The 19,009-nt window shown below is 46.0% G+C and overlaps 1 protein-coding gene across 4 annotated transcripts in view; it reads left to right on the top strand.

Annotated features, from left to right (window-relative positions):
* The window catches only part of GAB1 (GRB2 associated binding protein 1), a 164,277-nt gene that overhangs the window by 87,729 nt on the left and 57,539 nt on the right, over positions 1-19,009 (top strand). For all 4 annotated transcript variants that reach the window (XM_075348175.1, XM_075348156.1, XM_075348164.1 and 1 more), the window contains exons 2-3: positions 4,467-4,761; positions 9,209-9,416. In XM_075348175.1, the coding sequence (XP_075204290.1) occupies positions 4,467-4,761; positions 9,209-9,416 (503 nt within the window). The remainder of the gene's footprint in view (positions 1-4,466; positions 4,762-9,208; positions 9,417-19,009) is intronic.

The following is a 19,009-nucleotide window of genomic DNA, read 5'->3' as shown; positions in this document are numbered from 1 at the left end:
TATAACTGCGTATACATTAAATGGAAGTAAACTCGGGACTACAGAACAGGAGAAGGACTTGGGTATTCTCATTACAAATAAGCTGAGCAGCAGCACTCAATGTCAAGCAGCAGCTGCTAAAGCAAACAAGATTTTAGGGTGTATAAAAAGAGAGATTAGATCCCGTGATCCCAACGTATTGTTACCCCTCTATAAATCACTTGTAAGGCCACATCTGGAATACGGGATCCAGTTTTGGGCTCCACATTTTAAAAAGGACATTCAGAAGTTAGTCAGTTCAAAGGCGGGCAACTAGACTACTACAAGGAATGGAAGGCCTCCCATATGATGACAGGTTGAAAAAGTTAGATATGTTTAGCTTAGAAAAAAGACGTCTCAGAGGAGATCTCATTTATATGTATAAATACATGTGTGGTCAATATAAAGGACTGGCACATGACTTATTCCTTCCAAAGACAGTACTAAGGACTAGGGGGCACTCACTGCGAGTGGAAGAAAAGCGATTCCGAAACCTAAATAGGAAAGGGTTCTTTACAGTTAGAGCGGTCAGACTGTGGAATGTCCTACCACAAGAGGTAGTAATGGCAGATACTATAACAGCTTTTAAAAAAGGGCTGGATGATTTCCTCAGTACACAAAACATTGTTGGTTATAAATGACTTAGTGACTAAATGTAGAACTGGTGGAGGAAGGTTGAACTAGATGGACCTAGGTCTTTTTTCAACCTAAGTAACTATGTAACTATGTAACTATGTAACACTAATAGCAGTGGCATCAAGCAAAACTCAAGTTTCACAACGTTTGTTTGTGGCCAAAGTTGCTGCATAGTCATAGCATTAATCCAAAGGCCATAAAAGGCCGAAGCAGTGACTGTAAGGCAATAGGCGATGCTGCATCGGGGAAATATATATACTGTATCTTACGGCGTATAAGACTACTTTTTAACCCCTGAAAATCTTCTCAAAAGCCGGGTGTCGTCTTATACGGCGGTGCACGGTGCCGTAATGGCTTTACACACAAAAGATATTCTCACCTGTCCTCCGTGCCCGCTGTACCTCCAGCTGTTTCTTGTAGTCCGCAGGAATAGACCCCTCCATGATAGCGTCCGGTGGACGGAGCGGCTGCTGCAGGATGTCGGCATGGCTTTACTACAGTTGAATGCTTTACGGCGCCTTACAAAGCATTCAGCTGCATATATATATATATAGACAGACAGACAGACAGACAGACAGACAGACAGACAGACAGACAGACAGACAGACAGACAGACAGACAGACAGACAGACAGACAGATATAGATTATATATATATAGATTTATATATAGATTTATATCTATATATCTATATATAGATATATAGATATATATGATATATATGATATATATGATATATATGATATATAGATATATATGATATATAGATATATATGATATATATGATATATAGATATATATGATATATATGATATATAGATATATATGATATATATGATATATAGATATATATGATATATATGATATATAGATATATAGATATATATGATATATAGATATATAGATATATATGATATATAGATATATAGATATATATGATATATAGATATATATGATATATATGATATATAGATATATATGATATATATGATATATAGATATATATGATATATATGATATATAGATATATAGATATATATGATATATAGATATATAGATATATATGATATATAGATATATAGATATATATGATATATAGATATATAGATATATATGATATAGATATATTAAATATGTATTATAAAAATGATATATGGGCGGCACAGTGGCTCAGTGGTTAGCACTGCAGCCTTGCAGCGCTGGGGTCCTGGGTTCTAGTCCCACTAAGGACAACATCTGCAAGGAGTTTGTATGTTCTCCCCGTGTTTGCGTGGGTTTACTCCCATACTCCAAAATCATACTGATAGGGAATTTAGATTGTGAGCCCCAATGGGGACAGTGTTGCTAATGTATGTAAAGCGCTGTGGAAATTATAGCGCTATATAAATGAATAAATATTATTATATGATAACACATTGAAGTTTTAGTATAGGAGGGGGTGGTTTTACTGCATTTATACACAATCTACTTATATGCTCATTCAGCTCTTTCTGAGACAAGTCCAGCAATACCTTTTACATGGCTAATGTGTTCCTATGTTACTGAGAAAAGCTGTGCTGTTGCCCCCACCTTCCTCTGATGGCAAGGGAATAGTGAGTTGCACTTGCTTGAAGGAAGCTGGCTGTCTTGCTCATGAGCTAAGTCTGTCCCCTTCCTGGTCATGATTATTTTTAAGACTAATATCTGTACTGGCTTAGATATTGAACTTAGCCTGACAGACAGTCCTCTTCATGCTCTTTATTATCTTTAGGTTAAACCGTGTTAATAAAGTGGCTCTGACAATTGTGTTTTTTTATTGCAATTCAGGACATCCGTGTTGGACATCAGACATCTGTATTCATAGACTTGGACGCCATTTTCAAGAATGCTAAAGGGAACCTGTCAGGTCCCCAGTGCACCCAGACCCACGAGCAATTCTTGATACATGGAACCGTGGATTACGAGCATAATTGGTTCCGGGAGTTTGCTCTGAAACAAAGTTACTCTTATATCAAAGCAAATTTCCCCATAGGAAATAATTGAAACGCAGACAATTAGTTCCACAACCCAAAAATAATTACTGTATTTATACAAACTGTAACGTTGCACCTCGCAACCTGGGGGGTTTTACTCGCTTGCAGCGATGCAGGGTGAGGTAGCTTCAGCAACACATCTACAGTCTTTTTATAAAAAATCCAGCCGTTTATTAAAAACTTGTCATAAACGGCAAACAATAAACATAACAGGCCTCTCCTGGCTTAAGGCAAAAACATAGCACAACCACATACCGTGGGCTTCCAGTCCAATGCAGTCTCTATTGGAAGTGTGGTGCCTGTACACACTGGCTTCTGCCAGGGAACATCACTTGCTGTGGCTCCTTCCAAGAACCCAGAGACACTGCAGACTCCTGTCTGTCTGTCTGTCTCTCCATTCCAGGAGAGCTTTGGTCCAGTAGCCACAGCACTAACCAGCCTGGCTTGCACACTACTTCCAGTCTAAACCCAGACTGGATTCCAGAGCCCCGTGTTCAGCCTCCACACAGGCTGATACATCCAGAGCTCCCTGCTCTGCTCTCACACCCTGCAGAACACACACTGAGTCTCCTAATCAGACCGGACACACCCACAGGTGGAGGTCTGTGATTTTCAGACCTGCACAGCACACAGGCATTATTAAAGGGAACCTGACCCTTTTATATGCAGAAACAAGCCTTTGTGGAACTACAAGTCCCATAGCAACCTCTTCAGTTTAATATCGCAGCGACCTTCTCCACTGCGACATATAGCGACCATTTACCACATTGGTGGTCGCTATCTCACAAAACTTATTACAGTAATATAAAATAATGTACTGTATTCATATATTACAGTACACTAATACAAAATACTGTACAGTAAAAACATATAAAGCAAATTAAACTGCATGCTCGCTTACAATAAAGTTGTTGGTGTGCGAGAGGTACAGTATAAGCAATGTGCTGTACTGGTTATCAATAAGGGCAGTTCTATATCCACAAATGCAAATTGCTAGACATGCTATATAGTATATACTGTACAATGGTATACAGTATACAGTACATATGTACAGAAAGTTACCTCCAGAGCAGATCAGAGCTCGGTGAAAGGACAGAAAAGAAGGTGTGCACGATGAGTATTTGCTCTTACTCCAAGTTACAAATTTGTAAAAAAGCTTTGCTTGTCTTGCAAAACGCTCTCAAACCAAGTTACTCTTAAACCAAGGTTTCACTGTACAGATCTATAATTCCTGCCTAATAGTCCAAGCATATAGTAGCACACAAACAGATCTTTAGAAAAAGTATTTCTAAAGCTCGTCTGAGATGCTAATTAGGCCTGTGACTAGTCGCAGTGGCATTAGCTCCCTGACTAGCTGGCTCACTTAGCATGTTATCATGCCCTTATGGGTGTGATAACCTGCTTTACAATGGCAAGCATCATGGCAGAACAATACAAAGCTACGCATGCGTGCGGCTTTATACCCATCAGCTTTCAGCTTTTTGACACCGGCTTCAAAGACTCTCACTGCCTATGATCAGAAGTCGTCTGCACTTCCGGTAATGCGCACTACTCCTCTCTGAAGCCTGGACACATACACCCGGCTTCTGAGTAGTGCACATGATCATAAGTGCGGGCTAATTCCGATCACGGGCAGTGAGTGTCTTTGAAGTCGGTGTCAAAGAAGCTGAAAGCCGACGGGTGCACTTTAAGTTGCAGATATAAGAGAAGTACCAAGGAATTATCAATTTAAGTTACTAATTTGAGGTGCAGACCGCTGCTGTATTGATTCCATTGTTTCATGAGTCTTCCTTTCTTCTAGGCATGGAAGCGCAGGTGGTTTGTCCTTCGCAGTGGACGTCTAACTGGAGATCCTGATGTGCTCGAATACTACAAGAATGACCACGCTAAGAAGCCTATTCGTATTATAGACTTGAACCTCTGCGAGCAAGTTGATGCTGGACTGGTTTTCCCTAAAAAAGAATTTGAACATAGTTATATTTTTGATATTAAAACCATTGATCGGATATTTTATTTAGTGGCTGAAAGTGAAGAGGAAATGAATCGGTGGGTTCGCAGCATATGCGACATCTGCGGATTCAATCCCACTGAAGAAGGTAAGACTGCTTCTTGGCCATTTTTGACAGCGCCAACATTGACAATCTTCTATAACTTGTCTCACTGTCTGTCTAATAACGTGTGGCAATTACACCCAATGGCCTGACTGAAAGTAAGGCAGGGATACTTATGCTACGGAAATTACAGCTGGATGTGATCGTCTGGGTTTACTGTACAGGCCTTGCTGCAAGATCCAAGAAATGGATCAATTATTTTTTTGTATTTTCTGTTTCTTACATATGGTGTTTTTCTGGGTCATCGGGCTACAATACGATTAACGGGAATCTGTCAGCAGGCTTTATGCATGTAATCTCGAGCACCATAATGTATGCAGAAACAATGACATGCCTGCAATAGTCTCCTTGTATTTACACCAGGCAGTGTTTTGGGGGGTCTTTAATTAAAGGGAACATGTCATCAGAAATTTGGCTTTCAACCTAAATGTTTCCCCCTCTGCAGCTCGTGGGCTGCATTCTAGTAAGGTTTCTATACTTTTTGTGCCCCCTTTTAAACCAAAATAAATACTTTATAAAACTGTACCTTTTCGGTTTGAAAATCTTGTAAATTATCCATGGGGGTGGGCCGTGTGGCGTCCGTTGCTGTATCTTACGCCGTCCCCCATGCTCCAAATCATCCCTCAGAACGCCGCCCACTGTGCCCGAGGTCCCGTGCACGCCGGGACACCTGTTGACGTGGTCGCAGGCACAAGAGTATGGGCAGCGCTGTGATTGCATCACAAGTGCCCGCCCATACTCTCGTGCCCGCCCTTTCCCTACTGCCTCCAGCGTTCTGCGCCGGCCCGACGTCACCTCCTTCCCATCGTACCCTGCAGCAGGAAATAGATGGGAGGAGCGGAGCAGGCCACTACAGGAGAAGCGGAGGATCTGAGCGACGTGCGGAGGATCTGAGCGACGTACAGAGAGGAGAGCGCGTTCACGAGAGTATGGGCGGGCACTTGCGATGCAATCACAGCGCCGCCCATACTCTCGTGCCTGCGACCACGTCACTAGGTGTCCCAGCGTGCACGGGACCTCGGGCGCAGTGGGCGGCGTTCTGAGTGATGATTTGGAGCATGGGGGACGGCGTAAGATACAGCAACGGACGCCAGACGGATAATTTACAAGATTTTCAAACCGAAAGGTACAGTTTTATAAAGTATTTATTTTGGTTTAAAAGGGGGCACAAAAACTATAGAAACCTTACTAGAATGCAGCCCACGAGCTGCAGAGGGGGAAACATTTAGGTTGAAAGCCAAATTTCTGTTGATAGGTTCCCTTTAAAGACCTAACGTAAAGCACAGGTCATGGAATAAACCCCCCAACGTTAGAGGAAATATTGTCCATGATTTGGGGAGATCTTGGTGGCAGAGTAGGATCGTTTCTGCAGTCAGATCTCAGATTTGCTGCCTGAGTTGTTGCAGCCATATTGTCTGTGCAGTGGTGATCCCCGCGACTTATTAGTCACAATTCTAGATAGTTTATTTTTCTAAATATCTAACAGACAAATTGCAGCTTTCAGTTATAAAGTGTTTTCCCGTCAGTCAGATATGTTGTCCGCATTGATCACGCTTTTATACTCCTCGCTTCTATTTTCTGAGCCATAAAGTGTCATCGGGTTTTCTACGTCTTTCACAAGCTTTACCATAATCATCCCTTGAATTCTTTTGCTTGAAGAAATCACCTTGGCTCTAACACGTGAATTGCACGTTTGTCAGACCGTCTTTCTTCTATGACATGTGTGAAGAAGTAGCTGCTGTTGGCAGGGTACAATTATTACCATGAAAGTTACAATTTAGCCGCCTCTTATTTCATGTATGCTTTTAAAGACTGCGAGAGGCTGATAATACTTGGAGGTGTCGAGAACTGTACTGTTCTCATAGATAACGATGGGTTACGTAGAAGTCCATTTTTGGGCTGGCCCCTCTGCCATGACTGTCAGTCATGACTGCCATCTCCTGGGGAAGACGAGGCTGCCTTGGCTTTCTATGTGGCAGCTTCACCTGTGGTGTAAGGGCAGGGGATTATTGAACAGCTAGTATAGTATAATGATATATTCAAATTGTCTCTCCAGGAAAGGACACAAACTAGCGCAGCGCCACCTATTGGAAGTAGCGATCCTAAAAGTCAGAAGTGGATTTTTAACAATCCTTTGCATATGACTTGGGATTCTGGTTTGGCATAAAATCCTAATTGCAGACACGTTGTTTCGGGGTGCTTGCCCCTCGTCAGTGCAAAGTATGGGGTGTCTGTTCTGGCTCATGAGAACATATATGGGGGGGATATAGACATATATGTATGTATGTACAGTACAGACCAAAAGTTTGAACACACCTCATTCAAAGAATTTTCTTTATTTTCATGACTCTAAAAATTGTAGATTCACATCGAAGGCATCAAAACTATGAATTAACACGTGGAATGAAATACTTAACAAAAAAGTTGGAATCAACTGAAAATAAGTCTTATATTCTAGGTTCTTCAAAGTAGCCACCTTTTGCTTTGACTACTGCTTTGCACACTCTTGGCATTCTCTTGATGAGCTTCAAGAGGTAGTCACCGGAAATGGTGTTCCAACAGTCTTGAAGGAGTTCCCAGAGATGCTTAGAACTTGTTGGCCCTTTTGCCTTCACTCTGCGGTCCAGCTCACCCCAAACCATCTCGTTCAGGTCTGGTGACTGTGGAGGCCAGGTCATCTAGCGTAGCAACCCATCACTCTCCTTCTTAGTCAAATAGCCCTTACAGAGCCTGGAGGTGTGTTTGGGGTCATTGTCCTGTTGAAAAATAAATGATGGTCAAACTATTCGCAAACCAGATGGAATAGTTTGCCGCTGCAAGATGCTGTGGTAGCCATGCTGGTTCAGTATGCCTTCAATTTTGAATAAATCCCCAACAGTGTCACCAGCAAAGCACCCCCACACCATCACACCTCCTCCTCCATGCTTCATGGTGGGAACCAGGCATGTAGAGTCCATCCGTTCACCTTTTCTGCGTCGCAGAAAGACACGGTGGTTGGATCCAAAGATCTCAAATTTGGACGAATCAGACCAAAGCACAGATTTCCACTAGTCTAATGTCCATTCCTTGTGTTCTTTAGCCCAAAAAAGTCTCTCCTGCTTGTTGCCTGTCCTTAGCAGTGGTTTCCTAGCAGCTATTTTACCATGAAGGCCTGCTGCACAAAGTCTCCTCTTCACAGTTGTTCTAGAGATGTGTCTGCTGCTAGAACTCTGTGTGGCATTGACCTGGTCTCTAATATGAGATGCTGTTATCTTGCGATTTCTGAGGCTGGTGACTTGGATAAACTTATCCTCTGCAGCAGAGGTAACTCTTGGTCTTCCTTTCCTGGTGCGGTCCTCATGTGAACCAGTTTCTTTGTAGCGTATGATGGTTTTTGCCACTGCACTTGGGGACACTTTCAAAGTTTTCCCAATTTTTCGGACTGACTGACCTTCATTTCTTAAAGTAATGATGGCCACTCGTTTTTCTTTACTTAGCTGCCTTTTTCTTGCCATAATACAAATTCTAACAGTCTATTCAGTAGGACTATCAGCTATGTATCGACCAGCCTTTTGCACAACACAACTAATGATCCCAACCCCATTTATAAGGCAAGAAATACCACTTATTAAACCTGACAGGGCACACTGAAGTGAAAACCATTTCCGGTGACTACCTCTTGAAGCTCATCAAGAGAATGCCAAGAGTGTGCAAAGCAGTAGTCAAAGCAAAAGGTGGCTACTTTGAAGAACCAAGAATATAAGACATATTTTCAGTTCACACTTTTTTTAAGTATTTCATTCCACGTGTTAATCCATAGTTTTGATTCCTTCAATGTGAATCTACAATTTTCAGAGTCGTGAAAATAAAGAAAACTCTTTGAATGAGAAGATGTGTCCAAACGTTTGGTCTGTACTGTAAATGTATGTGTGTATGTATGAATGTATGTGTGTGTCTATATATATATATATAATACACGTTGGCCTTAATGATTAATAATATAAGCCTTAATGATTTGTGTTGGAGGCTTTCATGTAAAAAAAACCCTCCAAAAATATCTTGGGCTATTATGTATTTTTTTTTTTTTTTTTACAGTAAAATGAGAGCGAGCCAATGGAAAGCACAGGCCCCATAAAAGTCGGTAGGGTAGACTTTTCTTGCAATAGGCCCATATTTCTGTTCAGTGTTAGGAAAATAAAAGCAGCACTCCCAACAAGTGTGATCCCGGCCTGCACTCCTCATGTACCGGTGACTACAATTAGACAGACTTGGACAAAGACAAACATCCTTTCTATTGTGGAGGAACTAAAGAGCTGCATTCCTGGGACTTTGTCACTGGGAAAAATTCCTGCAACATCCTCTTCTAATACGTCTATGCTCGCGAGCGGCTTGTCAGGGCATGCCGATAATGGGAACTTGCTGTTTATATTTCATTTCTCCTTTGCTTCTGTAGATGTGAAACCTACCAATGTTCCTGTGCAGGCCCCCATCGAGATCCCCATGACTGCAGGTACAGAAGTCTCCTCTCATTCACACCATGGTCAACTTCCCCAGCCCTACCAGCTTCTCAACGTACCCCCTTTAGAATCAAACAGCCATGAGGACCCCCCAGACTATTTACTGCTAATCGACTGCCAAAGCAAGAAGCCAGAGCCAACAAGGTAATGTCTTTCTTAAGGATCAACATTTTGATCCATTAAATTTTGAAGATTTCTGTACCTAAATAAAATGATTGGGTGACTTCTACCTTTCAGAGATCGAGGTGTTTGCATATTTTTTGATGTAAAGTCTACAGTGATCCCTCACCTATTGCAGCAGTTGTGTTCTAGAGACTCCCACAATAGGTGAAAATCCGTAAAGTAGCGGCATTATATTTACTTTATTATTTACCCGTATTTTTCGAATTATAAGACGCACTTTTCCTCCCAAAAAATTTGGAGAAAAATGAAGGGTGGGTCTTATAAGCCGAATGTAACTTTCAGTGGGGTAGTGGAGAATGGTGACAGGAGGCAGGGGCAGTGCTGAGGGCTGTGGGCAGAGAAGCAGGGGCCATCCTGAAACATGTCAGCAGTGCTGGCTTCAAATAATGGTGCCTGGAGCTGGTGCGTGCGCAGATTGAGCTCTTGGCTCAAATATCTCACCTGCGCATGCGCCACCTCCAGCCCATTGATTTTACAGTAGCGGACTTAAGGAAAGTGGCACCTGGAGGTGGCGCGTGTGCAGATGAGATCTCGGCATGTCATTGAGGCGATAGCTTAATCCGTGTACGCGCCAACTAAGTGCGCAACTTCTTTGAAGCCCACACTGTCGACAATTTCTTGATGTTCCTGCCTCACAGCGCCCAAAGCGAGCATCTGGGACACCTGCCGCATAGCCCTGCTCCACCACTACCACTGCTGCCGCCCCTCCACCGGTAAAACACCACCGGATTTTAAGACTGACCCCATATTTTTTTCCCTTTTTTTTTTTTTTTTTTTCCCCACCTCTAAATTTGAGGTGCGTGTTATAATCTGGTGCGACTTATAAAAAGAAAAATATGGTTGTTCTTTAAACAGTCGCGATACAGTGAAGCCAAAGTAAGTGAAGCTCGATATAGTGAGGGACGACTGTATTCCCAAGTTATGTATTAGCCCTAAATGTATGTGTTTAAAAACTAAGTTTACTCGTCCCAGCTCTCCCAGGCGTCCCTCCTCTCCTCCCTGCTCTTCCCATACATGCCAGGATGCCGGTCACACTGCTGTGGGCATGCTCTCCCCATAACCTCCTTTGCTCAGTGGCATTGATTGACAGGAGTCTGAACTAGTCTGGTGATCGCAAGCAGAGAATGCTGGGCCAATTAGATTTTCTTATAAACACATGTAAAATTTAGGGCTAATACATGCATCATTATAGGCTGATAATACGCTCCTAATACCTTCTAGAGCAGCGCTGGGGAACCTTTTTTCTTTTCTGCCAAGGGCCATCTGGATATTTATAACCAGAATACACAATTATCGACTTTAAACATTAGCCTGCTATAGTTTTTAAAACCTTTTAATTAATGCATTTTTCAGACTATAAGACACACTTTTCTTTGTCGCTCTATTGGGAGACCCAGACAATTGGGTGTATAGGCTATGCCTCCGGAGGCCGCACAAAGTATTACACTTAAAAGTGTTAAGCCCCTCCCCTTCTGCCTATACACACCCCGTGCTCCCACGGACTCCTCAGTTTTTTGCTTTGTGCGAAGGAGGTCAGACACGCACAGCACAGCTCCATAGATGGGTCAGCAGCAGCTGCTGACCATGTCGGATGGAAGAAAAGTGGGCCCATATAGGGCCCCCAGCATGCTCCCTTCTCACCCCACTCTTGTCGGCGGTGTTGTTAAGGTTGAGGTATCCATTGCGGGTACGGAGGCTGGAGCCCACATGCTGTTTTCCTTCCCCATCCCCCTCAGGGCTCTGGGTGAAGTGGGATCTTACCGGTCTCCAGGCACTGAGACCGTGCTCCATCCACACCTCCTAAGACTCTGCTGGATGGTAGCCGGGTATCGTTCAGGGACATGGCCCTGCTACTTGAAGGTACTCTGTGTCCCTGTGGGGACCGCGCACAGCAACACTCCAGCATTGCTGGGTGTGCTAGTGCACCGGGGACCGCGGCGCTGACCGGGTTAATGTGCCATTACACACTCAGCGTCGCTGAGTGTGTTTATGTAGGGGGACTACCGTACTACCGCCGCCGCCATGTTTTTAACACTGAGGCGCGGCTGGGACTTGTAGTGCGCCGGGGACTTCCGCGCGGCCGCGCTTTTATGGCAGCCGCGCTCATTACTTGAGTCCCCGGCTTGTACGGCCTAGTGTTTCCTCCTCCCGCCCACAGCCCTGACAGGCAGGGGAAGGGCGGGACGCTTTACAGACGAGCTGCAGTGAGGGCTGGAGCATGCTTTGCATACTCCACTCCCCTCACTGCACTGTGAGGCACCAGTTCCCGCACTTTCTAAGGGTCACGCCCACGGCTTCCTCCTCTCTCAGGACGCCGGCAGCCGTGCCATTACACACTCAGCATCGCTGAGTGTGTTTATGTAGGGAGACTACCGCGCTGACCGCCGCCGCCATGTTTTGACACTGAGGCGCGGCTGGGACTTGTAGTGCGCCGGGGACTTCCGCGCGGCCGCGCTTTTACGGCGGCCGCGTTTATTACTCGAGTCCCCGGCTTTTGCGGCCTAGTCTTTCTTCCTCCCGCCCACAGCCCTGACAAGCAGGGGAAGGGCGGGACGCTGCACAGGATGAGCAGCACTGAGGGCTGGAGCATGCTTTGCATACTCCACCCCCCTCACTGTCCTCTCCTCAGAAGCCGGCAGCCATTCCTGTCAGCTCCTTGAATGCTGCAGAGGGGGACAAATTCTGACAGACCCAGGCAGGGACCCTGGTGGCCTCACAACCGCTTTATGCGGGGGGTATGCAGCATCTGTGGTGCTAGCCACATTTGTGCAGGAGTGTAATTTTAAATCATATGTTTATAAGATATGCTTTACACTGTATGGTGCACAGTTGATTCTGTATATATATTGTGTTGCTCAGGGAAGTCAACAGCATGGCGCCCATAAAAGGCAGGAGCGCCAAACCACAGGCTTACTATGCTGCCTGCGCCGCATGTACGACCCCTCTGCCGGCAGGATCCACTGAGCAATCCAGACCGGTATCTCAGCACAGGGGCACTTTTGAATCATTGCTCCCTGGCCCACCTCAGTTGGACCAGAGGTCTCCCCGGGGTGTCTCATAGATCCCAGAGTGAGGTCTCTGATACAGACCCCAGCCCCTGACCGTCTAAGCGAGCTCGCTGGGAAATTCCCTCGACATCTTCATATTGGTCAGGGTCTCAGCGGGGGGAATCCCTGGATGATGAAGCGGAGACAGCTGATCAGGATTCTGATCCTGAGGCCGCTCTCAATCTTGATACGCCTGACGGGGACGCCATAGTGAACGATCTTATAGCGTCTATCAATCAAAGATGCCACTCACAGGCAGATGGAGCTCTGGTTGAAATCCATCTATGAAGCTATCAGCGCTTCTTTTACACCAGCATTTGCAGCCGTATGGGTGCTACAAGCTATCTCAGCAGGTCAAGCGCAAATTGACGCAGCCACACAGACGTCTGCATTTGCGTCTTACGCTATTAATGCTGTCCTGGACTCTGCGAGCCGTATGGCGGTTGCTTCCGCCAATTCGGTGGTACTCTGCAGGGCCTTGTGGCTACGGAACTGGAAGGCAGATTCTGCTTCCAAAAAAGCGTTTAACCAGTTTGCCAATTTCTGGCGACCGACTGTTTGGCGAACGTTTGGATGAAATCATCAAACAATACAAGGGAAAGGATACATCTTTACCCCAGCCCAAACCGAACATACCCCAACAGAGGATGGGGCAGTCGAGGTTTCGGTTCTTTCGGGGCGCGGGCAGGTCCCAATTCTCCTCGTCCAAAAGGCCTCTGAATAGATCAAGGGCTCTCCGATTCATGGCGGTCTAAGTCAAAAAGACCACCGGAGGTGCCGCTACCAAAGCGGCTTCTTGATGGCTTTCGGTCTCCTCAATCCGCATCCTCGGTTGGTGGCAGGCTTTCCCGCCTTTGCGACTCCTGGCTGCCAAGGGTAAAAGACCGTTGGGCGAGAGACATTCTGTCTCACGGTTACAAGTTAGAGTTCGCCTCTCGTCCCCCGACTCGATTCTTCAGGTTATCCCCGCCTCCCGAGCGAGCCGAGGCTCTTCTGCAGGCGCTGGGCACCCTGAGGGCAGAAGGAGTGGTGGTCCCTGTTCCTCTTCAGCAACAGGGTCACGGGTTTTTCTCCAACCTGTTTGTGGTTACAAAGAAGGACGGGTCTTTCCGTCCTGTCCTGGACCCGTAACTGCTCAACAAACACGTATAGACCAGACGGTTCCGGATGGAAACCCTCCGCTCCGTCATCGACTCAATGTCCCCAGAAGATTTCCTTGCATCGATCGATATCAAAGATGCTTTTCTCCACGTACCGGTGGCTCCAGAGCACCAACGCTTCTTGCGCTTCACCATAGGAGACGAACACCTGCAGTTCGTGGCACTGCAGTTCGGCCTGGCTACAGCCCCACGGGTTTTCACCAAGGTCAGGGCTACAGTAGTTGCGGTCCTCCACTCTCAGGGTCACTCGGTGATCCCTTACTTGGACGATCTGCTGATCAAGGCACCCTCTCAAGAGGCATGCCAACACAGCCCCGACGCTTCTCTGGGGGCTCTCCAGAGTTTCGGGTGGATCATCAATTTTCCAAAGTCAAATCTGACACCAGCCCAATCGCTGACATATCTTGGCATGGAGTTTCATACCCTATCGGCGATAGTGAAGCTTCCGCTGATCAACAAGCGTTCACTACAGAAAGGGGTGCAATCTCTCCTTCAAGGTCAAGCACACCCCTTGAAGGGCCTCATGCACTTCCTGGGGAAGATGGTGGCAGCAATGGAGGCAGTTCCTTTCGCGCAGTTTCACCTGCGTCCTCTTCATTGGGACATCCTACGCAAATAGGACAGGAAACCGACGTCCCTCGACAGGAACGTCTCCCTCTCTCAGGCAACCAAAGCTTCCCTTAGGGGGTGGCTTTCTTCCCACTTCATTATCGCATGGGAAATCCTTCCTACCCCCATCCTGGGAGGTGGTCACGACGGACGCGAGTCTGTCAGGGTGGGGAGCAGTCTTTCTCCACCACAGGGCTCAGGGTACGTGGACTCAGCAAGAGTCCTCGCTTCAGATCAATGTTCTGAAGATCAGGGCAGTGTATCTTGCCCTAAAAAGTGTTCCAGCAGTGGCTGGAAGGCAAGCAGATCCGAATTCAGTCGGACAACTCCACAGTGGTGGCTTACATCAACCACCAAGGCGGAACACGCAGTCGGCAAGCCTTCCAGGAAGTCCGGCGGATTTTGATGTGGGTGGAAGCCACGGCCTCCACCATCTCCGCAGTTCACATCCCGGGCGTCGGAAACTGGGAAGCAGACTTTCTCAGTCGCCAGGGCATGGACGCAGGGGAATGGTCTCTTCACCCGGGCGTGTTTCAGGAGATCTGTTGCCGCTGAGGGAGGCCGGACGTCGACCTAATGGCGTCCCGGCACAACAACAAGGTCATGGCATTCATGGCACGCTCTCACGATCACAGAGCTATGGCGGCAGACTCCTTAGTTCGGAATTGGTCGCAGTTTCAACTCCCTTATGTGTTTCCTCCGCTGGCACTGTTGCCCAGAGTGTTACGCACGATCAGGGCCGACTGCCGCCGCGCCATCCTCGTCACTCCAGACTGGCCGAGGAGGTCGTGGTACCCGGATCTGTGGCATCTCACGGTAGGCCAAACGTGGGCACTACCAGTCCGACCAGACTTGCTGTCTCAAGGGCCGTTTTTTCCATTTGAATTCTGCGGCCCTCAACCTGACACTGTGGCCATTGAGTCCTAGATCTAGCGTCTTCAGGATTATCTCAAGAGGTCATTGCCACTATGAGACAGGTTAGGAAACCAACGTCCGCCAAGATCTACCACAGGACGTGGAAAAATTTCCTGTCGTGGTGCTCTGCTCGGGGTTTTTCTCCCTGGCCTTTTGCCTTGCCCATTTTTCTGTCCTTCCTTCAATCTGGACTGGAAAAGGGTTTGTCGCTCGGCTCCCTTAAGGGACAAGTCTCAGCGCTCTCTGTGTTTTTTCCAGTAGCGCCTAGCCAGACTTCCACAGGTATGCACGTTCCTGCAGGGGGTTGTCACATCGTTCATCCTTACAAGCGGCCGTTAGAACCCTGGGTTCTGAACGGGGTGCTGATGGTTCTTCAGAAACCACCATTCGATCCAATAAGGGATATTTCTTTCTCACGCCTTTCGCAGAAAGTGATTTTCCTAGTAGCAGTCACTTCACTTCGGAGAGTGTCTGAGCTAGCAATGTTGTCGTGCAAAGCCCCTTTCCTGGTGTTAACCAGGACAAGGTGGTTATGCGTCCGGTTCTGGAATTTCTCCCAAGGGTGGTACCCCCCTTTCATCTCAATCAGGATATCTCTTTACCCTCTTTTTGTCATCATCCAGTTCACCAATGTGAAAAGGATTTGCACTGGTTAGATCTGGTGAGAGCACTCAGGCTCTACATTTCTCGTACGGCGCCCCTGCGCCGCTCGGATGCACTCTTTGTCCTTGTCGCTGGCCAGCGTAAAGGGTCACAGGCTTCCAAATCAACCCTGGCCCGGTGGATCAAGGAACCAATTCTCGAAGCTTACCGGGCTGCCGGTTCCCTCAGGGCTCTAGGCCCATTCTACCAGAGCCGGGGGCGCGTCCTGGGCTTTGAGGCACCAGGCTACGGGTCAGCAGGTGTGTCAGGCGGCTACCTGGTCGAGCCTGTACACTTTCACGAAACACTATCAGGTGCATACCTATGCTTCGGCGGATGCCAGCCTAGGTAGACGAGTCCTTCAGGCGGCGGTTGCCCACCTGTAGGAAGAGGCCGTTTTACGGCTCTATTACGAGGTATTATTTTACCCACCCAGGGATTGCTTTTGGACATCCCAATTGTCTGGGTCTCCCAATAGAGCGACAAAGAAGAAGGGAATTTTGTTTACTTACCGTAAATTCCTTTTCTTCTAGCTCTAATTGGGAGACCCAGCACCCGCCCCTGTTTTTTTGTGTACACATGTTGTTCATGTTGTTTGGTTTCAGTTCTCCGATATTCCTTCGGATTGAATCTACTTTACACCAGTTTATAATCTTTTCCTCCTTCTTGCTTTTGCACCAAAACTGAGGAGCCCGTGGGAGCACGGGGGGTGTATAGGCAGAAGGGGAGGGGCTTAACACTTTTAGTGTAATACTTTGTGCGGCCTCCGGAGGCATAGCCTATACACCCAATTGTCTGGGTCTCCCAATTAGAGCTAGAAGAAAAGGAATTTACGGTAAGTAAACAAAATTCCCTTCTTTAACATGAAAAACTGTTGCTAAAAAAGTGTGCGCATCTTATAGGCCAGATGGAGCCGCCTGTGATGGAGAAGAATGCTTTCACTGCAGCCTCCCTGATCACAGAGAACTGTTCTCTCCTCCTGCCCCACACTGATCTATGTGATCGGTGCAGAGCTGCTGGGACCTGAACGGAGGCTGCAGGAGCTGAAGGACCTTCCACCCGATTCACTCAAAGCACCTTTCAGGTCATGTGATCAATCACATGCCTGGAAGCAACTGCAAGATGTGTTAATGTGTAATGTGTGTGTATGCGCACAGTATATCACAAGTGAATACACCCCTTACATTTTTGTAAATATCTTATTATATTTATTCAGGGGACAACATTGAAGGTATAACACTTTGATACAATGTAAACTTGGTAGGCCCTCTAAATGACAACACACAGCCATTACTGTCTAAACGGCTGGCAACAAAAGTGAGTACACCCCTAAGTGAAAATGGTCAAATTGTGCCCAGTGTCAATATTTTGTGTGGCAACCATTATTTTCTTGCACTTCCTTTTAAAGGGCTATTCTCATCTCAAAGATCCTATCCCAATATGTAGTAGGTGTAATAGTAAGAATATTAGCAAATACCTCCAGTTGGAAATGTAGTATAGTTCTTCTGATTCACACTGTCGCTTACTTCATGTGCAGGGCGTTACAGGTCCTTAGCCATCTATGGTTGTGACCACTAGCAACTAACTGTGATATATGTGTGGTCGTAACCATGGATACCTCAGGTCCTGCAATGCCCTGAACATGAGGTAAGTGACATAGGGAATAAGAAGAACTATATTTCATTTCTAATTGAAGAGATTTGTTGTTTATTTTAGTAGTAGTAGTAGTAGTGGTAGTGGTAGTGGTAGTGGTAGTGGTGGTGGTAGTAGTAGTAGTAGTTTACACCTATATATTAAGATAGGATCTTGGAGTTTAAAATAACACTTTGGCCATGGAATTTACTAGATCTTCACAAAAGCTACTGGAATATTTTTCCACTCCTCAATGACATTACATAGCTGGTGGATGTTGGAGACCTTGCGCTTCTCCACCTTCTGTTTATGGATGCCCCACAGATGCTCAATAGAATTTAGGTCTTGAGACATGCTTGGTCAGTCCAGCAGCTATACCCTCAGTTTCATTAGCAAGGCATTGGTCGTCTTGGATGTATGTTTGGGGTCATTATCATGTTGGAATACTGTTCCGTGGTCCATTTTCCAAAGGGAGGGGATAATGTTCTATTTCACTATGTCATAGTACATGTTGGCATTCATGGTTCCCTCAATAAACTGTAGCTCCCCACAGCACTTGTGCAGCCCCAAACCATGACACTCCCACCACCATGCTTGACTGTAGGCAAGACACACTTCTCTTTGTACTCCTCATCTGGTTGCTGCCACACAAGCTTGACACCATCTCCACCAAATACGTTTGCTTTGGTCTCATCAGACGACAGTATATAGTTCCAGTAAACCATGTCCTTAGTCTACTTGTTTTCAGCAAACTGTTTGCCGGCTTTATTGTACAAAATCGTTAGAAGAGGCTTCTTTCTAGGATGACAGCCATACCAACCAATTTAATGCAGTGTGCAGAAATGCTGACAACACTTGGACATCTAAATTGAAAAAACAACCTTTGGATAAGAAGCTGAGCATGTAACCGCAACTGCTTTGTTCGACCATGGCGAGGCCTGTTCTGAGTGGTACTTGTCTTGTTAAACTGCTATATGGTCTTGGCCACCATGCTGCAGCTCAGTTTGAGGGTGGTAGCAATCTTCTTATAGCATAGGCTATTTTTATGTAGAGCAACAATTCTTTTTTTTCAGATCCTCAGAATTCTTTGCCATGAGGTGCCATGTTGAACTTCCAGTGACCAGTATGAGTGAGTGTGAGAGCGATCACATCAAATGTAACCCATCTGCTGCTCATTGACACCTGAGATCTTATAACACTAAAGAGTCGCATGACATCAGGGAGGGAAAATGTCTGATTGCACACAATTTGGCTATTTCCGCTTAGGGGGGTACTCACTTTTGTTGCTAATAGTTTAGACATTAATGGCTGTGTGTTGAGTTATTTAGGGGTACACCAAATTAACACTGTTATTCAAACTGTATACTGACTATTATACATTATATCAAAGTGTCATATCTTCAGTGTTGTCCCATGAAAAGATATAGTAAAATATAACAAAAATGTGAGGGGTGTACTCACTTTGTGATATACTGTACATCTCTGGCATTGTCACATTGTGAACACTGCTTGGAATCATTAAAGGGACTGCCCATGGGCCGGACTGTTT

This window comes from Anomaloglossus baeobatrachus, chromosome 1 (genome assembly GCF_048569485.1).
Source record: "Anomaloglossus baeobatrachus isolate aAnoBae1 chromosome 1, aAnoBae1.hap1, whole genome shotgun sequence".
In the NCBI taxonomy this organism is placed as follows: domain Eukaryota; kingdom Metazoa; phylum Chordata; class Amphibia; order Anura; family Aromobatidae; genus Anomaloglossus; species Anomaloglossus baeobatrachus.
The sequence above is the reverse complement of the archived record's forward strand: the minus strand, read 5'-3'. Positions and strand labels throughout refer to the sequence as shown.